Source organism: Westerdykella ornata (assembly GCF_010094085.1).
Source record: "Westerdykella ornata strain CBS 379.55 unplaced genomic scaffold EI97scaffold_21, whole genome shotgun sequence".
In the NCBI taxonomy this organism is placed as follows: domain Eukaryota; kingdom Fungi; phylum Ascomycota; class Dothideomycetes; order Pleosporales; family Sporormiaceae; genus Westerdykella; species Westerdykella ornata.
In genome coordinates, this window is record NW_022986871.1 from 276,285 (window position 1) to 292,441 (window position 16,157).

Sequence of the window (16,157 nt, forward strand, 5' to 3'; positions counted from 1 at the left end):
GGAAACTGACCTCGGGAATATTCGATCGTACGGGCATCGTGGGTGGCGAATTTGCGGCGGATTTCGTAACTGCGACCCTATACAATTGTCCCAGATAGGAAATCTCATAGAAATCTGCAGCCTCAAGCAATAGATCGCGTTATTTCGTACGTTGGCGGGCGAAATGCGTGGTTTTGGTGGTTACTGTACAAAATCGTATGAAGCGAAAAGCCCCTGGCCATATTCGTGGCCGGCTTGGCCTACTCACCCGCCCCCCACAATAAAAGGCAAAGACCCGGTCGCTATTTTCCCAGAAGGGTCAGACCGCTTTCCCAACCTCCTCTCTCTCCCTCCGCACACACGCACACTCCACACCAGAACCCACGCTCGCTCCGACGCACCTGCATGCTCGCCCCGACGACTGCCCGGAACAAGACGACGACTCCTGCTGCGCTCTGCTCGCCTCCGCCGCGTTGCAGCTGCGATGCAGGCCTCCAAGAAGGGCAGCTTTGCCCAACGCATGGCCTCGGCCGCCTCGTCCGCCATCGAGAATTGGGACGACGATGCCGATTTTCAAGGCGACCTCCGTGGTGATATCTTCGCCAACTCCACCAGCACTGTCAAGTCCATGTCCTCACGCCTTTCTATCCGCTCCGAGTCCAATGCCGGCGACGACGACTGGCAAATGCTGCTCGCTCCCAATGACGCCCTCTCCACCATGCACGCAATTTCCTCCGCGAAGCAAGCCGGCATCCCCATCCCCACCAGCGTTCCCCCCTCTGCCCTGCTTGGCGGCTCCATCAAACGACTGGGCACGAAGAAGTCGAACCGCAAGATTGTTGTTGATGATGATTGGGGTCAGGACCTCGAGCTACCCCCCGCTTCCAATGGGAAGCTGGAGCTCAAACCTCCCGCCCCGCGCACTCCGGCCGAAGACCAGGACGAATTCGACGACTGGGGCGAGGGCAGTTTAGGAATCCGCTTTGCCGGCACCCGCCGTGAAGCTCGAGGCGGCCGTAGCTCGTCCGTGTCCGCCATGAGCCCTAGCTTGGGCAGTTGCATTACCGCTGAGAGCGAGGAGGACGACCTGGCTGGCCTTGTGCTGCCGAGCGAGCCACTAGACTTCACTTCTCGACTTGAGAAACTAACCAGAATTGACCGTTCCACTCCCGATGTCTCCCCTCTACCCAATACCCACCAGAGAGATCTTCCACCTACCTCGGTACCGCCTCCTCAGCTCGCACCCTCTCCTCTTCCTTTGCCCCCTGAAAGCGAACCTGCACCCAGCCTTGGGCCGCAGCGTGGGAGAGAAACGGAAGATGACTTCTTGGACGGTCTCGAGATTGGAGCAGCGGATGCCCTAGATGTGAAGAAACTTACCTTGAACCCCAAAATCGTGGTCAAGAATTCTGCTCAAAAGCCTTCTGTGCCGGTCGCTGCTCGGGCAACCGCCACCATCACCTTCTCTGACAAGCCGTCTACCTCTAGGATACCAAGGCCTCTTCCATCTACCCGCACCAGACTTACGCCCGTCTATGAGTCGGGTGCGCCGGTTCTGGGTCCTACCCGACAAATGCCCACTACCACCAGCGCCCAACTTCTGCGTGCAAAACGCTCCGCCCCTGCTCTTCGCAACAACTACCCTACTGTTCCGAGAGCGCCGGTGCCATTCTTACCTGCTGGCAATTCGAATGCACAGTCCCATCACGTGATGACTAGAAGCTCCCAAGGTCACCTTCGACGCGACTCTGACCCTCGCCGCCCAACTTCGCCCTCAATGAGGTCCTACTCCCGTATGTCGACGACCAATCCTCCCGAGGGTACCGGCCGTGCAGGGCTCCGCAAAGAAGGACAACAAACCACCGCTACCTCGCGACCTCTCAAGAGGCCTCCTAAAACGATCTATGGAGATGGGACCGAGCTCGAGATCTTTGACGACCTGCCTATTTCTGCGTCGAAAGAGAAACAATTCGAGAAACACCCGAAGAATGCCCCAGCAAAGACCCTTCGCCATCCGGCCAGCACCTCTCGCTTGCCCATGCCCGATCGAATGGCAACTCCACTTCCCCAGACCCCAAGAAGTCCACCTCGGGTGGATAGTACGCCGCGGTTCGCCCGTGATACTGCTGCCAGTCGCAATGCGCGCGAGCAACGTCTAGCTGGGACCAGATCACGTGGTGAAGGACCAATTCCCTCCACGCCCATCAACTGGAAAGCCCATGTCGCCGCCCGCAGTCCTCATTCGAGCCCGACGGCACATAGGAAGCGGGGATCTGGCAAGCAGCCGATGTTAATCAAGCCATTGTCTACCCCAGTGCAGAAGAGTATGTCACTCCTTAACGCACCCTGAGAAAATACTGACCTGCTTGGCTAGATGAAAAGGGCATGACTTACAATGCCATCTTGCAACGATGGGAGGGTAACGAAGAAGCCTTGATTCCCTTCTCTCACCCCAATACGTCGACGACCACCCTGGCCCTTACAACCGCAAGCACGCCCACTTTTGCTCCTCCAAACCAATCATTCCGTTCTCACGACAGGTCGCAATCTCTTTCGCACACAGCATTGTCAACAATCCACGCATCACAGAAGACAGTCTCGTCACGTGCGGTGAGAGTTTCCGCTGCACCTGTACCATCGCCTCCACGCCCAGCGCTCATTGCGCAGAGGAATCGGCCACGCAGCGTCCAATATGATAATGGAATGCGCTTCGATCCTGTGAAGATGAAATGGTTCAAAGAACGAGCGCCCCGCGGGCCAGCCGACCGCGTAATACCTCCTGTTGATGGACCAAACGATGATGACGACGTTGATCCCTTTGAGGGAATTGAGGACCTGAAGGTCAGCGACAGTACTGCTGCTTTCAATGCAGGTGTTGGAGCCATGAGCTCCAATCCAGATGACAGCGCATTCGTGGGCGAGGAGTTTGATGTTGGGCCCAGCTTCATCCGGCGACAGCGCGACGAGGAGAACGTGTGGAGAAGGAGAACAGAAGCTTGGGTCGGGGCACATCGCGACAATGGTCAAAAAAGATACGAGGGCTGGAGATGGGAGTTACGAACGCTTGCATTGGGAGATCCAAGGCGATAAGACCTGTGGGGTGGTTCTACCATCGATCGGAAGGCGATACGAACCACTCGAAACGTTCTCCAACTCAGTGCGACACCACCTTACAGGATCGTTATCTGAAGCCACCCGTTCTCTCCTGCTCTGTAGGGCATGCAACGATCTCAAGAAACGCACGGCAGGGGGTGTTTTGGTTCGGCGTACCCGAGATATCCCGTGCCTGCATATTGTAAGCATATGGGACTGAAGCCTCTTCCGCAGCAGGCTACGATTTTACGACATGACGACACATATTTTTTCCCTGGTTACGACTTTATGACTGGAAAATGCTACGAGGCCATGTCGCGCTTGTATAGAGACGGCCTTATTATGATGAGTTTTTTGGTTTTTCCTTTTGGGGATTGGGGGGTGCATAGAATCAACGACTTTTTGCTTGATGTCTTGCTATGAAAAGGGTAGCGGATGTACATACAAAGTAATAATAATAATACACACTGCAAGAATAGCCTGGATTGCATGGTCATGTCGTTCAGCTTGGAATGAGGCGGTACCAGAGATGTGGCGGTGCTCAGCAGGGTTCCTGTGTAACCCCTGGACACAGCAGCACGGTCCAATCAAGAAGCCGAGGCGGGTTGTTAAGCTCCCTATCCGACTTCAACATTTTATATCCATACTCCCCTTCCCATCGCACCTCGTTCCAGTTGCCGATCCCAAAGAATGGCACAATCCAGCGACCCCGGCCATTTCTTCCAGACCGAGTAAGCCTTTCAAAATACTCTTTTTCATGAAAAAGCCCAATTTCTGACACGCTCCCCTCGCATCCAGCAACGCACTCCACGAATCCGCGCGCAAAGCTGCGAAGCGGGCGAAGAGCAACACAAAAGGGGATCCGATAACGCTACCCTCGAAGATCCTCGCCATTGCCGCGGATCCCTGGGGATATGGCGAGGATGGCGAGGATGGCGAGGACGGGGACGAGGGCAGCGTGTTCGTGGCCGAGGCGGCGGGCACGGTGAAGAGGGTTGCGCTTGATGTCGGTTAGGGCTTTGTACTCTGCTTCTTCGTCTGCGTCCTCCTCTTGCATGTCAATTTTGACTGACAATGGGTGGAAAACAGAGTAAAACAATAACGACGACCTTCACTGGCCCCGCGGCGCCGCTGACCTCGCTGGCCGTGTCGACGCGCTCGAGGCAGATCTTCGCGGGTTGCTGGGATAAGAGTATCTGGTGCTGGGACGTTCCCTCTCCTCCTCCTCCTCCTCCTCCTCCGTCCTCCTCCTCGAACACTTCCGCTTCCACTTCCAATTCCACATCGCGATCACCTACGCAGCCAGCGAAACGCCGCCTCCAAGGCCACGCCGACTTCGTCAAATGCCTCCTGCTCGTCAATTCCAGCCCGGGAGAGAAGGGAAAAGAACTGCTCGTCTCGGGCTGCGCCGACGGCACCATTTCCGTCTGGGACGTCGAGTCCGGGCGGAAGTTGTATTCGCTAACGGGGCACACGCGGGCCGTCTTATCGTTGGCTTTGGATCCCGCTTCTTCCACGCCGGAGGAGGAGGAGGGAAACGGCACCGATATCGATAATAATGGGAGTAAAGGTGCGGTGGTGGTCTTCAGCGCAGGCACCGACCGCACCATCCGGCAGTGGTGCATAACCCCGACCACCGGCCACCCCATCGCTATCCAACCCTCCACCACCACCAACGGCGCCAACAACGATGCCAACAACAACAACAACGAGGGTATCATCCTCGCCCACGAAACCTCCATCGACGCCATCACCTTCGACACCGACGCGGACCTCTGGACCGCCTCGGCCGACAAAACCGCAAAATGCCTCTCGCGCGCCCACAACTGGAGTCCTGAACTCTCTCTCCCGCACCCGGATTTCGTCCGCGACGTCGTCGTCGATGAGGAAGGTGGATTTGTCGTGACGGCTTGTCGGGACGAGGAGGTGCGCGTGTGGGATCGGGGGACGGGGGAGTTGAGGGTCGTGTTTGCGGGTGGACATTGGGAGGAGGTTACGGGGCTGTTGTTGTTGGAAAGGAGGCGCTTGGTGCTGAGTGTGTCGATTGATGGGACGATTAGGCGGTGGAGTTTGAAGGCGAGGGATTTGGCGAGGGCGGTGGAGGAGGCGAGGGCCGTCGAGGACGGGAGAGAAAAAGACAGGGACGAGGAGATGGGGACGGAGACTGGGAAGGCGAGTCTGTTGACCGAGGAGGAGGAGAGGGAGTTGGCGGAGTTGTTGGAGGAGAGTGAGTGACTGAGTGAGTGAGAGGTAGAAGTACCATCCATCTTGTCTGCCTCACGACTGGTCATTGCTGCTAGCGTGACAGCGACACATTAGAATTTATCCCAAGACCACCTGCAATCAGATGAGTTTGCTTGTATTTTACTGGTAGCAATGCCGCCTATATTGACGCCCATCTATCATGACAAGTACAACCGAGACTGTCCGCAACATTCGGACCATTGTATTTCTTTTTTCATCGTCACTCTCGTCTAATATGTAACCCTTAGAATGAATGGCCGACACCGGGCCAACATACCATATATCGTTGAACAAGCCGCTGCGTGAACTGAAAGAAAGCATCAAGGCGACTCCCGCATACCGCATGCGACCTGTGCTGCCCCCCAGCAACAGTGGACGAACCTATGTGAGCAATAAAAACAGAGAACAAACGAGCAAAGACTCAGAAAAACCGATACATGGTATATAACATATTCCATCCATAGCAACAACATAAACTCCAAGGATAAACATGCGTGCCGAGTGAAGACGCTCGATTCAAAGAACATGGCCCGGATCGGGATTAAGTGCAAGGTATTGCGCGGTTTCGGTAAGTTTACTCTGCATCCGCGACGTTGACGCTTCCGGGAGCCGCTAGTGGTTTGTTCGCCGTGGAACGAGCATGTACAGGTTCTTCTATAGTACTGGCGTTGCCGCTGGGAAAGTCGCTACTATGCGGACTTTGCGCGTCGGCGACTAGAGAGGGCGCCTCCGGCATACTTCCCGCCGTCGAGCTCAGGGAATTGCGCTGTACAGGATTACGACAATCGCCGATTTGGAGCAATTTGTTTTCCAACTATCATTGCCATCAGCGCATGAAATGGAGGAGAAATTGAAGGAGAACATACCGCGACGATCTGTTTTGCATTGCCCCCGGTCGTTTCCTTTGCTTGCTGTAACGCGGGTTTGACGCAAGTGAGAAACTCGAGCAGATCTTGAGGGGACAGGATGCCATCGTCAAGAAGCTTCTCTGAGAATGGATTAGTAAGATGACAGTCATGACTGAATTTGAAGTCCTTACGGATCACATAGTTGCCGAATTGGTCCTTGATCAATGGCAACACGTTGCTCTCGCCACGTTCATTCTGCTTCATAATCCTCTCAACGATGTCTTTGCGTTGTTGATAGTCACCATACGTCAGGCACTTTTCGACCACATTGCTGGCAAACTTGTGTTTCGAGAAGAAGAACAGATCCTTCTTCACAAGTTCGATGATCTTGATGCGATCCTCTGCGTTGCCATGCTCGAGAACATGTTGTGCGACGTAATTCCCGTAATTGTCGGTGATGATTTTTCTGCCTTCGGCATGGAGCTCCTCCAGAATGAATCGTTTCGCCGATGGCTCACAATACTCAAGGAGACGTTGTATGACGCGACATCCGTAGCTGTGCAAGGAAAGGCTCCCGACATGCCCTCTGAATGAGTCGATGATGGTCTGCATATGCTCCGCTGGGACCAGTTCAATGGCCTTTTGAATCACATGATTACCGTTTTGGTCCTTGACGCAGTTGAGCACGTCTTTCTCGAGTTCCTTGACGATGTCGGCTTGCTGGTCAGTCAAGACATGCTGCAAGGCCTAACCGGAGTCAGTTTTCTGAGAGGGAAAGAGTGCGAGACCGGATATCTCACCGTCTGGACTACCCTGCAGGCATACATCTGCGTCGACAGTTTGATGACTTGGCCTTTCATACAGTTGGCGAGATACTTTTTCTGATACTGATCACCGAGCTCGAAGAATTTTTGAATGACGTAGTTGCCAAACACGTCCTGCATCAGTTGCAGCGAATTCCCCTGTATCTCCGCAAAGACCCTATTCTTTTCTTCAGTACTCGCGCTCATGAGCTTCTCTTGGATGAAGCGAGACCCATGTTGGTCGCCGCAGAACTCAACAAGGTGACCGTAAATGTCTCTTAATTGATAGACTCGGTTTGCTCGGTGGTTCCTGAAGTCAAGCAATGCCTGGCTCATCAAATCCCCCTGAGGGCTGCGATCGCGCGGACCCTTTGGGGCAACCAGCATTCCGCCTGGCAGCGTTGGCACGGATTGCAGAGGGACGTTGGGTAGAAAAGCGTTGAAAGGCATGCCACCCATGGGCACTCCATTCATAGGCATGTTGCTGAAGACTGACGGAGCGTAACTCTGCTGCGGTCGAAGATATGGGTTCGCCAGCGCTTGAGTGGAAAAGAACTGCTGAAAATCATGTGGCGACAAATGACTAGCATTTTGATTCACATGCCGCCGTCCTTGTAGCTGCGATTGCAGCTGTTGCTGTTGCTGTCGTTGTTGCCGCCGATGTTGATGTTGTTGCTGCTGCTGCTGCTGAACACCCACCAGCTTTTCTTGCACAAGCACCAGACCTTGCCCGTTCTCCAGAGTCTGATCAGGGCGTGAGAAACGGGCATTCTCATAGATGGGAGGAGTGTGCGTATTCGAGTAGAATGGACTCTGTCGAGCGGCTGCTCCATTCAGCGCACTGAGGCTGTCCAGACGGGACGGACGAAGATGTGCAGTGGGCTCTTGCGAGGCTAGCTGGCCATGACTATCGGGTGTATACGACCCCTGCTGGAAATAACCATTATTGACTGGCCGGTAGAGGGTAGTGTTCTGCGCCTCCGTATCATAGTCTGTGAAGTAGCCGACATCGGCCCCGGCAGGCGTCAAGGAGCGAGAGAAGCCGTTTGCGCTGATGGACGGCCTATGCGACTGTACCCCAGCGGAGAGTTCCTGATCCAGACGAAGGCCGGCCAGCATCTGTAGAGAATCAGCCTGCATCGAGGGACTACGCTCTTGCAATCGCCCGTTGGGATGGGAGAATGACGAATGCTGACGAGGATTGGGCTGCGCATATCGAGTCTGGAGGTCGGTTCCTGCCATGTATGGTGCGGGTTCGCCATGTCTTGAAGGCGGTAGACTTCCGTGTCGAGAGGAAGCCGCGCTCGATACACCAAAGTAATCGGATGCGGCCATACTTCGCCGGTCATCGCCCGGAGAATGGACGGACGCTGCATCGGACCACTGGCCTACGGAAGGCTCAGGACGAGGACCTGAACCATCCGCCTGGCTGAAGGTAAAATTGGAGAAACCATTTGTAAGATTATCATTGTGTCGAGATGATGTGAAATTCAGAGATGTCGCATCCAGCGGTGGGTGTGCTGGTTTCGACTGAATCCCGTGGCTGGAGACTTGGTTCCTGGGTGTTTGGGCATAGGAGCCGGAGGAAAGGTCCAGAGCGCGTGCAGGCTGTGCGTGTGCCTGTACTATGGAGCGTTTTCGAGGGGGCGAGCTTCCTACGCTTCGGTTCTGCAAAGTGCGAGCAGGATTGTCACCCCATACGGAGCGGTTGCCGACTGACCACCCATCCGTGTCCGAGGAGCCTATAAGAGCAGCAGAGCCTGTTTTGGCATCAGCGGGGCCTGACGCGGTACCTGAGAGGGTACTGCGCTCTGTGAGTGTGTCAGCCAGATGGTAGAGATGGGACTTGAAGGAAAGCAAATGTACCTCGCTGGCGAGAGCCATCACGGGCGACGGAGCCGTGACCAGACCCTACTGATGTATTCCATGGACTCGTCCAGGCGTGCAGAATGCCAAGCGGCTGGGCCGAAGAGGTCTGCATTGGGCGGTCGTCGTCGAGAGCGAGCCGTGGGCGACTAGGATCGAGATGGCGAGTCTGAATCAGATGTAAAATTAGATGATGTACTGAGGGGAGGGCAGACAAGGGCTTACAACTAGTGAAGCTAGGCCACCAGGATCCATGCTCGACGTATTGACCATGTGTCGTGTGAGGCGAATGGGGTGCGAAGAATCGCAGAGACAGAGTGATGTGCCGGAATTATAGATGGACGTGGGTTGAGGAGGCTCGAGACTAAAGAAGAAGGTCGGTTGGGCGTAACAAGCGGAAACGGGGAGACTGACGGACAGAACGACGGTATGCGAGCGCCGGGAGCGCGAGGGTGACGAGGAATGTATGAATGGATACGGAGAGGAGGTTTCGAGGTGGAGGGAGAGGAGCCCAGGAGGGAGGGAGCGGCGGTTGATATGGGGGAGGCAGGCGCACCCCTTCTGTGTAATGTCGACAGGCACGACGCTACTAACCACTGTGCATGCTAAACTCGAAGCGATGGTGCGGTGCGGCGGCGGGCGGGGAACGCATCAGGGTGTGCAGCAGGTTGGTCGACAATGGTCGGCAGGAGAGAGTTCGAAGGTATGCAAGGGGGCAGGCGGCGCGGGAGGATGGAATTCAGGGCGAGAGAGGAGCGCGGACGTGGTGCGAGGGGGCCGAGGAGGGATGGTTCTGGTTCGAGGTTGCTGGAGGTGCCAGCCAGCCAGCAGGTGTGTCGAGCGAAAGGGATAGGCGACGTGGCCGAGGAAGGACAAGCGATTGCGTGCGGGAGTGAGAGAGGAGGAGAGTGCCCAGGAGTGAGTGAGAGAGTGAGGGTGAAGAGAGGGCGAGGGGTGCAACGAGATGGATGATGATTCTCTGGCGTTGACGGTTGACGGGTTGTCTACCCCAGGCCGCCGCCCCAGGGCAAGCTCACGGATCTGCAACTAGCGCCGTTGGGGCCCAGCTGGGAGGTGGAGAGGTGGAGGCTCTAAAATAATAACAAAGGAGCTAGCGCCGCGTATGGAATCACAGTAGGGCTGTCGGGGATTTTTGGGTGCTGGTGGTGATGGGATAAATGGTGGGTAGACTCCCCTACTCTACCGCCATCGCAGCAGTAGATAGAAGGAAAGGGGGAAACGATTGCTGCAAGCCGATCGAGGGCCTGCAAATGCCTGAGATGGAGAGGGTGAGACAAGACGCTTAGTTACTACGGATATTATTATTCATGTGTTGTGTGGGCTACATACGAGCCTCTACCTAGGTAGTTTGGGGGCCTTTCACAACACTCTCCACCTCTCCACCTCTTTCGAACTCGCTGCTGCACGCATCAATCACGACATCACGACACCTGCATCAGCACGGGAGGAATACACTGTTCGGACTGAGGGCTCACGTGTCGTTGGCGTCGAACCTTGGAGGGTTTGTGTCGAGACGGACAGCTGCACAAGCCGGCAGTCGCATACACAGTAGTCCTGCCTGATGGCACTACGGAGTACAGACATATGGTATTCGACAGAGGAGAACAATAATTTGTTGGATATGTATCTACCTAGCGTCCAACAACAGCCAAGACACACCGCCCCTCTCGCTCCGCAGCAGACAACATCAGTTTTTGACGTCTCTGCTGTGCGCACGACAATCTCAGAAGCGCCCATCTTACAGTACCTACCTCTCCCGGTGTACAATAATGCACCCAAGTTCATGCTCTGCCGAGTCCCAGACGTGCCCCGTTTCGCTGTCTCTTGACCGTCAACGCGGATTCCCTCAGTGCATCGAACTACCTATGTATGCGTCCGCCCTCGATAGCATGATCCGCATTCTCCCCTGGCGAACGCTTATACAAGTCGATGCCATCGATGCCCTCCTCTCTTGCCTTTTCTGCTCCACTCCTCACTCCGTCTTTGGCACACTCGGCGCCTACAACAGATATCATCCATCTTCTTATTTTTACTGGTCTTCATGGCCCCAATCCCTCCTGACCCTGGCCTTCCCTCTTCATCCTGTCCTTATTATGGCCACCCTCATCGGGCATAGCTCCATCCACTCCGGCCTCGCCATTGGCTAGGAGCCCTCATTTCCGCAATCGCTTACCCAGGCGGTTCGACGGTTGTGGTATCACGCCTGGCCCGAGCGCGGCGTTTGCTCGCAGGGAGAAAACTACCGGCACCCGCTCCTCACTCCTCTCCTCTCCTCTCCTTGCTCTCCTCCTCCTCGCCGTCCGACCTCCGAGCCCTCCCTCTCCACCCTCACAGCCGCTCATTCCTACCATTGCGACCGCAGCTTCACTCTTTCAGCTGCGTGCCTGCATCCGTTCTTTTCGGCTCCGTCCGCCTCCACCCTCCCTTGTGTTTGCACGGCCTCGCTGCTTGCCAGCCCACCCCATCCACTACGACATCAACAATCGCTGGACCTGTCTCTCTGACGCAGACATATCCTTTTCGCTCCCTAATACCCGCTTTCGACGAACCTTTCGACTTGTTGTACGCGACACGGTTACCTGCACCCCTGCACCGGCCTTACCTTAATCGTCAGCATGAACTCGCTCAAGATTCTTATCGCACGTGGAGAGGAGCAGAAGCAAGGGGTTGATACCACCATGCTCAGCCTGGTGGTATCTCTTTTGGTGCTCGTACTCCTCGGAGTCGCCCTCTTGGGCTCTCTCTTCTTCCTGAGGAGAATGCGCAATGCGAAGCGACAAGCCGAGCTTCCCTTGTACGAGAAGCGGCAATCAGGCCACCGCCGCCTAACCATCACTGCATCGCCCGGTGGCAAAGGGCGGGACTCCGTCCTCGTCTACCAAGAGAAGCAAGACCTCATGGCCAACTCCTCGAGCCCCCCACAGAGCCCCGTTCCCGAGATCCGCATTACCTTTCCCGACGAAGTAGACGGCACTGGGAAGCGCCAATCTGGTCGCGTTGTCGTTGTCAGAGTCGGAGACCACAGCGTGGGTCTCGAGCCCCTGCACGAGGACCTTCCCCCTTATCAGCGCGATGCATCGGATCGCTTCGACTCGCTGGATCTCGACCGTATCGGCGGCCTGAAAGAGAAGGATGACAAGTACTACGCATAAGCGCTGCCGACCCACACTTGTCCGCGACCATCGCCAACATACCTCCTCTACCCCTGGCTCGAGCAAGATGCCTTTTCTACGCTCCATACATATCTCACGCCCCTTGGCTATGACCTTATATCCCTGATGACGGCTTTTCCGCGCTGCTTGTCTATTTCCACGTTTATCTTCATCCCCCGCTGCCGATAATGCGCGGCCTTCGTTGGTATGATGTGGGTCCAGGTCCTCCAGACCGTTGTACATTCTGGGAGATGTTGGTATATGTACCAGTCTCCCCTGGGCTTATGGCCGCTTACATAGTTTTTATTTTCTAATGTATGATACCTTCTCCCGGGCCAATGTCGACCCGCCGCAGGAGAGTAAATACAACGTTTTGATTACCGCGCGTAAATGATGTGAGCTGAAGTGCTACGGCTGGGTGACCCTGAAAAGCGTCTGAGGCCAGAATGCTCTGTCGACGTCCTGCTTAGAGATAGTAATCGAAGCTTAAACCGCGCTCTCTACCCTCTGAATGATGAACGCGCCCCTTGCGGACTTTCGGGTTTCGGCTGAGCTTTTTTCCGGTCCCTTCAGATATGCTTCGGAAAGCGTTCCGCAACTGGACATCCAGAAACCCGGAGTAAATGCGTTACACACTTCCCAATGGATAAGGGTGAGCCTCTGCCCGCGTATGAGGGCCTGGCCGCTGCGTTTGCAAAAGCAAAGGCGGAGCGTGAGAAGCAAGAGGCCCAGGGCCTGAAGCCTACTTCCGGGGATGCAGAGGTAGCAAACAAGCAAGGAGAAGTGCAATTCAAAGCCCTCCATGGCATCTTGGTCGCTTTTTTCGGCTTGGTTCTGTTCGTTGCCTGTTTGCGGAAGCAAATTGACAACCCAATCTAACATATGTCAGTGCTCTTCATGCCCTAGGAATATACCTCTTCACAAGCGGCTTCCTCCTAACACGGCTCGTGTTGGAGCAGAAATCGGAATGCGGAGTGCTCCCGATAGAGATTCCCTCCTCACACACCTCGCAAAAGTGGAATCCGGGTTCTGCAGAGGCAGGATGCTGGCACCCAAAGACCTTCGATAAGGCCGTAGTCATCATCGTGGATGCCCTCCGATACGACTTCACCATCCCAGTCTCCCCCGACGGTCCCCAGAAACCTCATTACTTTCACAACGCGCTGCCCATACTCTACGAAACCGCCGTACAGAATCCGACGAACGCGTTCCTCCTCCCATTCATTGCCGATCCGCCAACGACCACCCTACAAAGATTGAAAGGACTGACGACGGGAACACTGCCAACTTTCGTGGATGCAGGATCCAACTTCGCCGGGACTGCTATAGAAGAAGACAACCTGGTAGCGCAACTGAGGAACGCGAGCAAGAGAATTGTACATCTTGGGGATGATACCTGGCACTCGTTGTTCCCGGGCTACTTCGAACCGAACCTAACACGCGCGTACGATTCTTTCAATGTTTGGGACCTCCACACCGTGGATAATGGAGTCACCGAACACATTTTCCCCTTGCTTCATCCGTCAAACACGAGCAAATGGGACGTCATCTTCGGCCATTACCTGGGCGTGGACCACGCGGGCCACCGTTATGGACCCCATCACCCTGCCATGACTGCAAAATTGAACCAGATGAACGAGGTCTTCACTAAAATGATTGAGCAGCTCGACGACAGTACCCTACTGGTTGTAATGGGCGACCATGGCATGGATGCAAAGGGTGATCACGGAGGGGAGTCGGATGACGAGGTTCAGGCCGCTTTATGGATGTATTCAAAAAGGGGTGTCTTCGGACGGAGCTCGCCAGAACAGGTGCTGCCGCCAGCTACCGCAAAGGAGAGGCCTGTGTCGCAGATCGACCTGGTTCCCACATTGTCTCTACTACTTGGAATGCCAATACCCTTTAATAACCTTGGAGCTCCTATCAAAGAAGCCTTCATTGGACCTAGCGGATCTGACTTGATGAATCTTGCAACAGTAAATCGCCTTGCTGCGGCTCAGATTCATCGTTACCAGGAAGACTATGCATTAGCACGAGGAATGGACAACAGCGTGCGGGCTCGCTCGCTGTCCTTGTGGCAGGAGGCAAACGATGCATGGCCATCCATTGATCTAAAAAGAGCTGAAAATGATGCAGTACACAAGGCGTACAACGCGTTCGCTGCTTATCAGGCCGAGACTCTTCGCGTCTGTCACGCACTCTGGGCGCGGTTCGACGTTCCGAGAATGTACAACGGCGTCACAATCCTCTTCGGCGCCTTGGTGTTATTGTCCCTCTACGCTCGCGGCCTAGAAGGAGATTCTTCAGAGTTAACACCAGTTCTGCTGAAGTCAGGTGGCTTGGCAACAGTCGCGGCGGGAGTCATGGGCCTAGGAGGCAGCTTTGCAGTTCCCTCGTTTCCCCGCGACCATGTCATGATCTACTCCGCAGCTATGGGTTGCATAGCTGGGATAGCGCATGCACTGTGGTACTTAAGGCGAAGGGTAGTCTCTCCCTTTCCCGCCTCCATTTGGGGTTGGGCTTCGGTTGTCTTCACGCTCGCGCTATCAGCAGGATTCGCTGCTAACTCATTCACGATTTGGGAAGACGAGATCCTGCTGTTTTTCCTGAATACATTCGGCTTCCTGATGGCCATATCCTCCTTCCGACAAGGCAAGCCTCTTGATAGGGCGCTTGGCTGCTACCATTCCGTCCTCTTCATCATACTCACCCGACTGGCGTCGCTCTCCCGACTCTGCCGCGAGGAGCAGATGCCGTTTTGTGTATCGACCTACTACGCATCTGCCAACTCGTCTACTTCGGCGACATGGCAACTTGCTATTCCATATATTGTAGCCCTGCTTCTGCCTTCGTTCATTCGAGCCTACTACACCAACACACGCAACCTCCAGGGTTCAGCAGTCACCTGGATCGACTTTGCTCTTCGCTTCGGCCTTCTCCTAAGTGCCGCCTACTGGACTCTGGACGCCGCAGATGACGGAGAGTGGTTTGAAGGGTACAGTGATGTACTCAAGTCCACCAAGGTCATTGTTGCGCAAATCACACTCGCCATAGCCGTGGCCTTCGGATACTGCACCTTTGCGTGGGCAAAACCGTTCTTGAACATAGAGACCCGTTTCAAGGGAGCGGAAGACCGAGGTTTTGAAGGATCCTCCGCGCAAGTCATATCCGAAGGCGGTACTTCATCCATCACGGTCCTTGGCTACGCAAATGTGCACGGCTCGCGGTACGCTTTCGTCATCACCGTGTGGCTCCTCATCATCTCCTTGGTGCAGAAACCCATGGGCGCCGGCGCCATTGGAATCGCCGCCTGGCAAATCTTCTCCCTGTTCGAAATCGTCGATACCAACAAGCTCGCCGACACGCCGGTTGGACCCGTCGTCCTGGGCCTCCTGGGCTCATTCCACTTCTTCAAGACGGGCCACCAGGCAACGCTATCCAGCATCCAGTGGGAGACGGCCTTTATCCCGCTCCGCACCATCCGCTACCCGTGGTCCCCGCTCCTCGTCGTGCTCAACGCCTTCGGCGCCCAGATCCTCTGCGCCGTAGCCGTCCCCGCCGTCGTGCTCTGGAAGCAGCCCCCCAAGAAGAAGGGCCTCGTAGGCGACGTGGCAAAAGCGCTCGCCACGCACATGCTCTTCTACGCCGTCGTCAACCTCGCGACGACCCTGTGGGCGGGCCACCTCAGGCGGCATCTCATGCTGTACCGCATCTTCAGCCCGCGGTTCATGACGGGCGCGGTCGCGTTGCTGGTCGTCGATGTCGTGGTTGTGTTTGTGGCGCTCGTGGGCGCGCGGACGAGTTTTCTGAGTGTGGGGGAGGTGTTTGGGTGGGAGAGTTGGGCGCTCGAGCGGGAGGCGAGGAGGGAGAGGCCGGCGCATCATTGAGGCTTGAGGGTGTGGTTGTTTGATTGGATGGGGTTTTGACTTTTTTCTCACTTGTTGTTGGTAGCATGGTTGCATATAGATTTCTGGGAAATGGTGGATCTATGTTGTCATGCATACGTCCTTAATCTTAGCAGCCCTTGATTGTGTAGGATATAGATTCTTTTGTCAAAGAAAATGGATGGCGTTGTTGATGTTTAGTACATACTGCCTTGATGGTTGAGCTCCTTGTCCGTTGACCCTTGAGCTAACTCTTACGGTTCAAAA

At 55.4% G+C, this 16,157-nt stretch overlaps 5 protein-coding genes across 5 annotated transcripts; 4 read left to right on the forward strand and 1 right to left on the reverse strand.

Annotated features, from left to right (window-relative positions):
• Positions 1-301: 301 nt before the first annotated feature.
• On the forward strand, positions 302-3,546 carry EI97DRAFT_468970 (uncharacterized protein). Its single transcript, XM_033801686.1, has 2 exons — positions 302-2,303; positions 2,354-3,546. Exons 1-2 carry the CDS (start codon positions 464-466, stop codon positions 3,067-3,069), a joined length of 2,556 nt encoding a protein of 851 aa, XP_033651809.1. The 5' UTR covers positions 302-463; the 3' UTR covers positions 3,070-3,546.
• Positions 3,547-3,704: 158 nt separating this feature from the next.
• On the forward strand, positions 3,705-5,446 carry EI97DRAFT_495493 (WD40 repeat-like protein). The gene is made up of 3 exons (XM_033802434.1): positions 3,705-3,803; positions 3,871-4,078; positions 4,162-5,446. Exons 1-3 carry the CDS (start codon positions 3,763-3,765, stop codon positions 5,305-5,307), a joined length of 1,395 nt encoding a protein of 464 aa, XP_033651810.1. The 5' UTR covers positions 3,705-3,762; the 3' UTR covers positions 5,308-5,446.
• A 444-nt stretch (positions 5,447-5,890) lies between these two features.
• On the reverse strand, positions 5,891-9,106 carry EI97DRAFT_444277 (ARM repeat-containing protein; the record flags this gene model as incomplete). The annotated part of the gene is made up of 6 exons (XM_033799889.1): positions 5,891-6,130; positions 6,183-6,304; positions 6,356-6,911; positions 6,965-8,778; positions 8,834-9,002; positions 9,059-9,106. 6 exons carry the CDS (start codon positions 9,104-9,106, stop codon positions 5,891-5,893), a joined length of 2,949 nt encoding a protein of 982 aa, XP_033651811.1.
• Positions 9,107-11,532: 2,426 nt separating this feature from the next.
• On the forward strand, positions 11,533-12,006 carry EI97DRAFT_444278 (uncharacterized protein; the record flags this gene model as incomplete). Its single annotated transcript, XM_033799890.1, has 1 exon — positions 11,533-12,006. The coding sequence occupies one exon, from the start codon at positions 11,533-11,535 to the stop codon at positions 12,004-12,006; it is 474 nt and encodes a 157-aa protein (XP_033651812.1).
• Positions 12,007-12,619: 613 nt separating this feature from the next.
• Positions 12,620-16,070, forward strand: EI97DRAFT_502893 (uncharacterized protein). The gene is made up of 2 exons (XM_033802766.1): positions 12,620-12,842; positions 12,896-16,070. The coding sequence occupies exons 1-2, from the start codon at positions 12,649-12,651 to the stop codon at positions 15,891-15,893; spliced, it is 3,192 nt and encodes a 1,063-aa protein (XP_033651813.1). The 5' UTR covers positions 12,620-12,648; the 3' UTR covers positions 15,894-16,070.
• Positions 16,071-16,157: the final 87 nt, after the last annotated feature.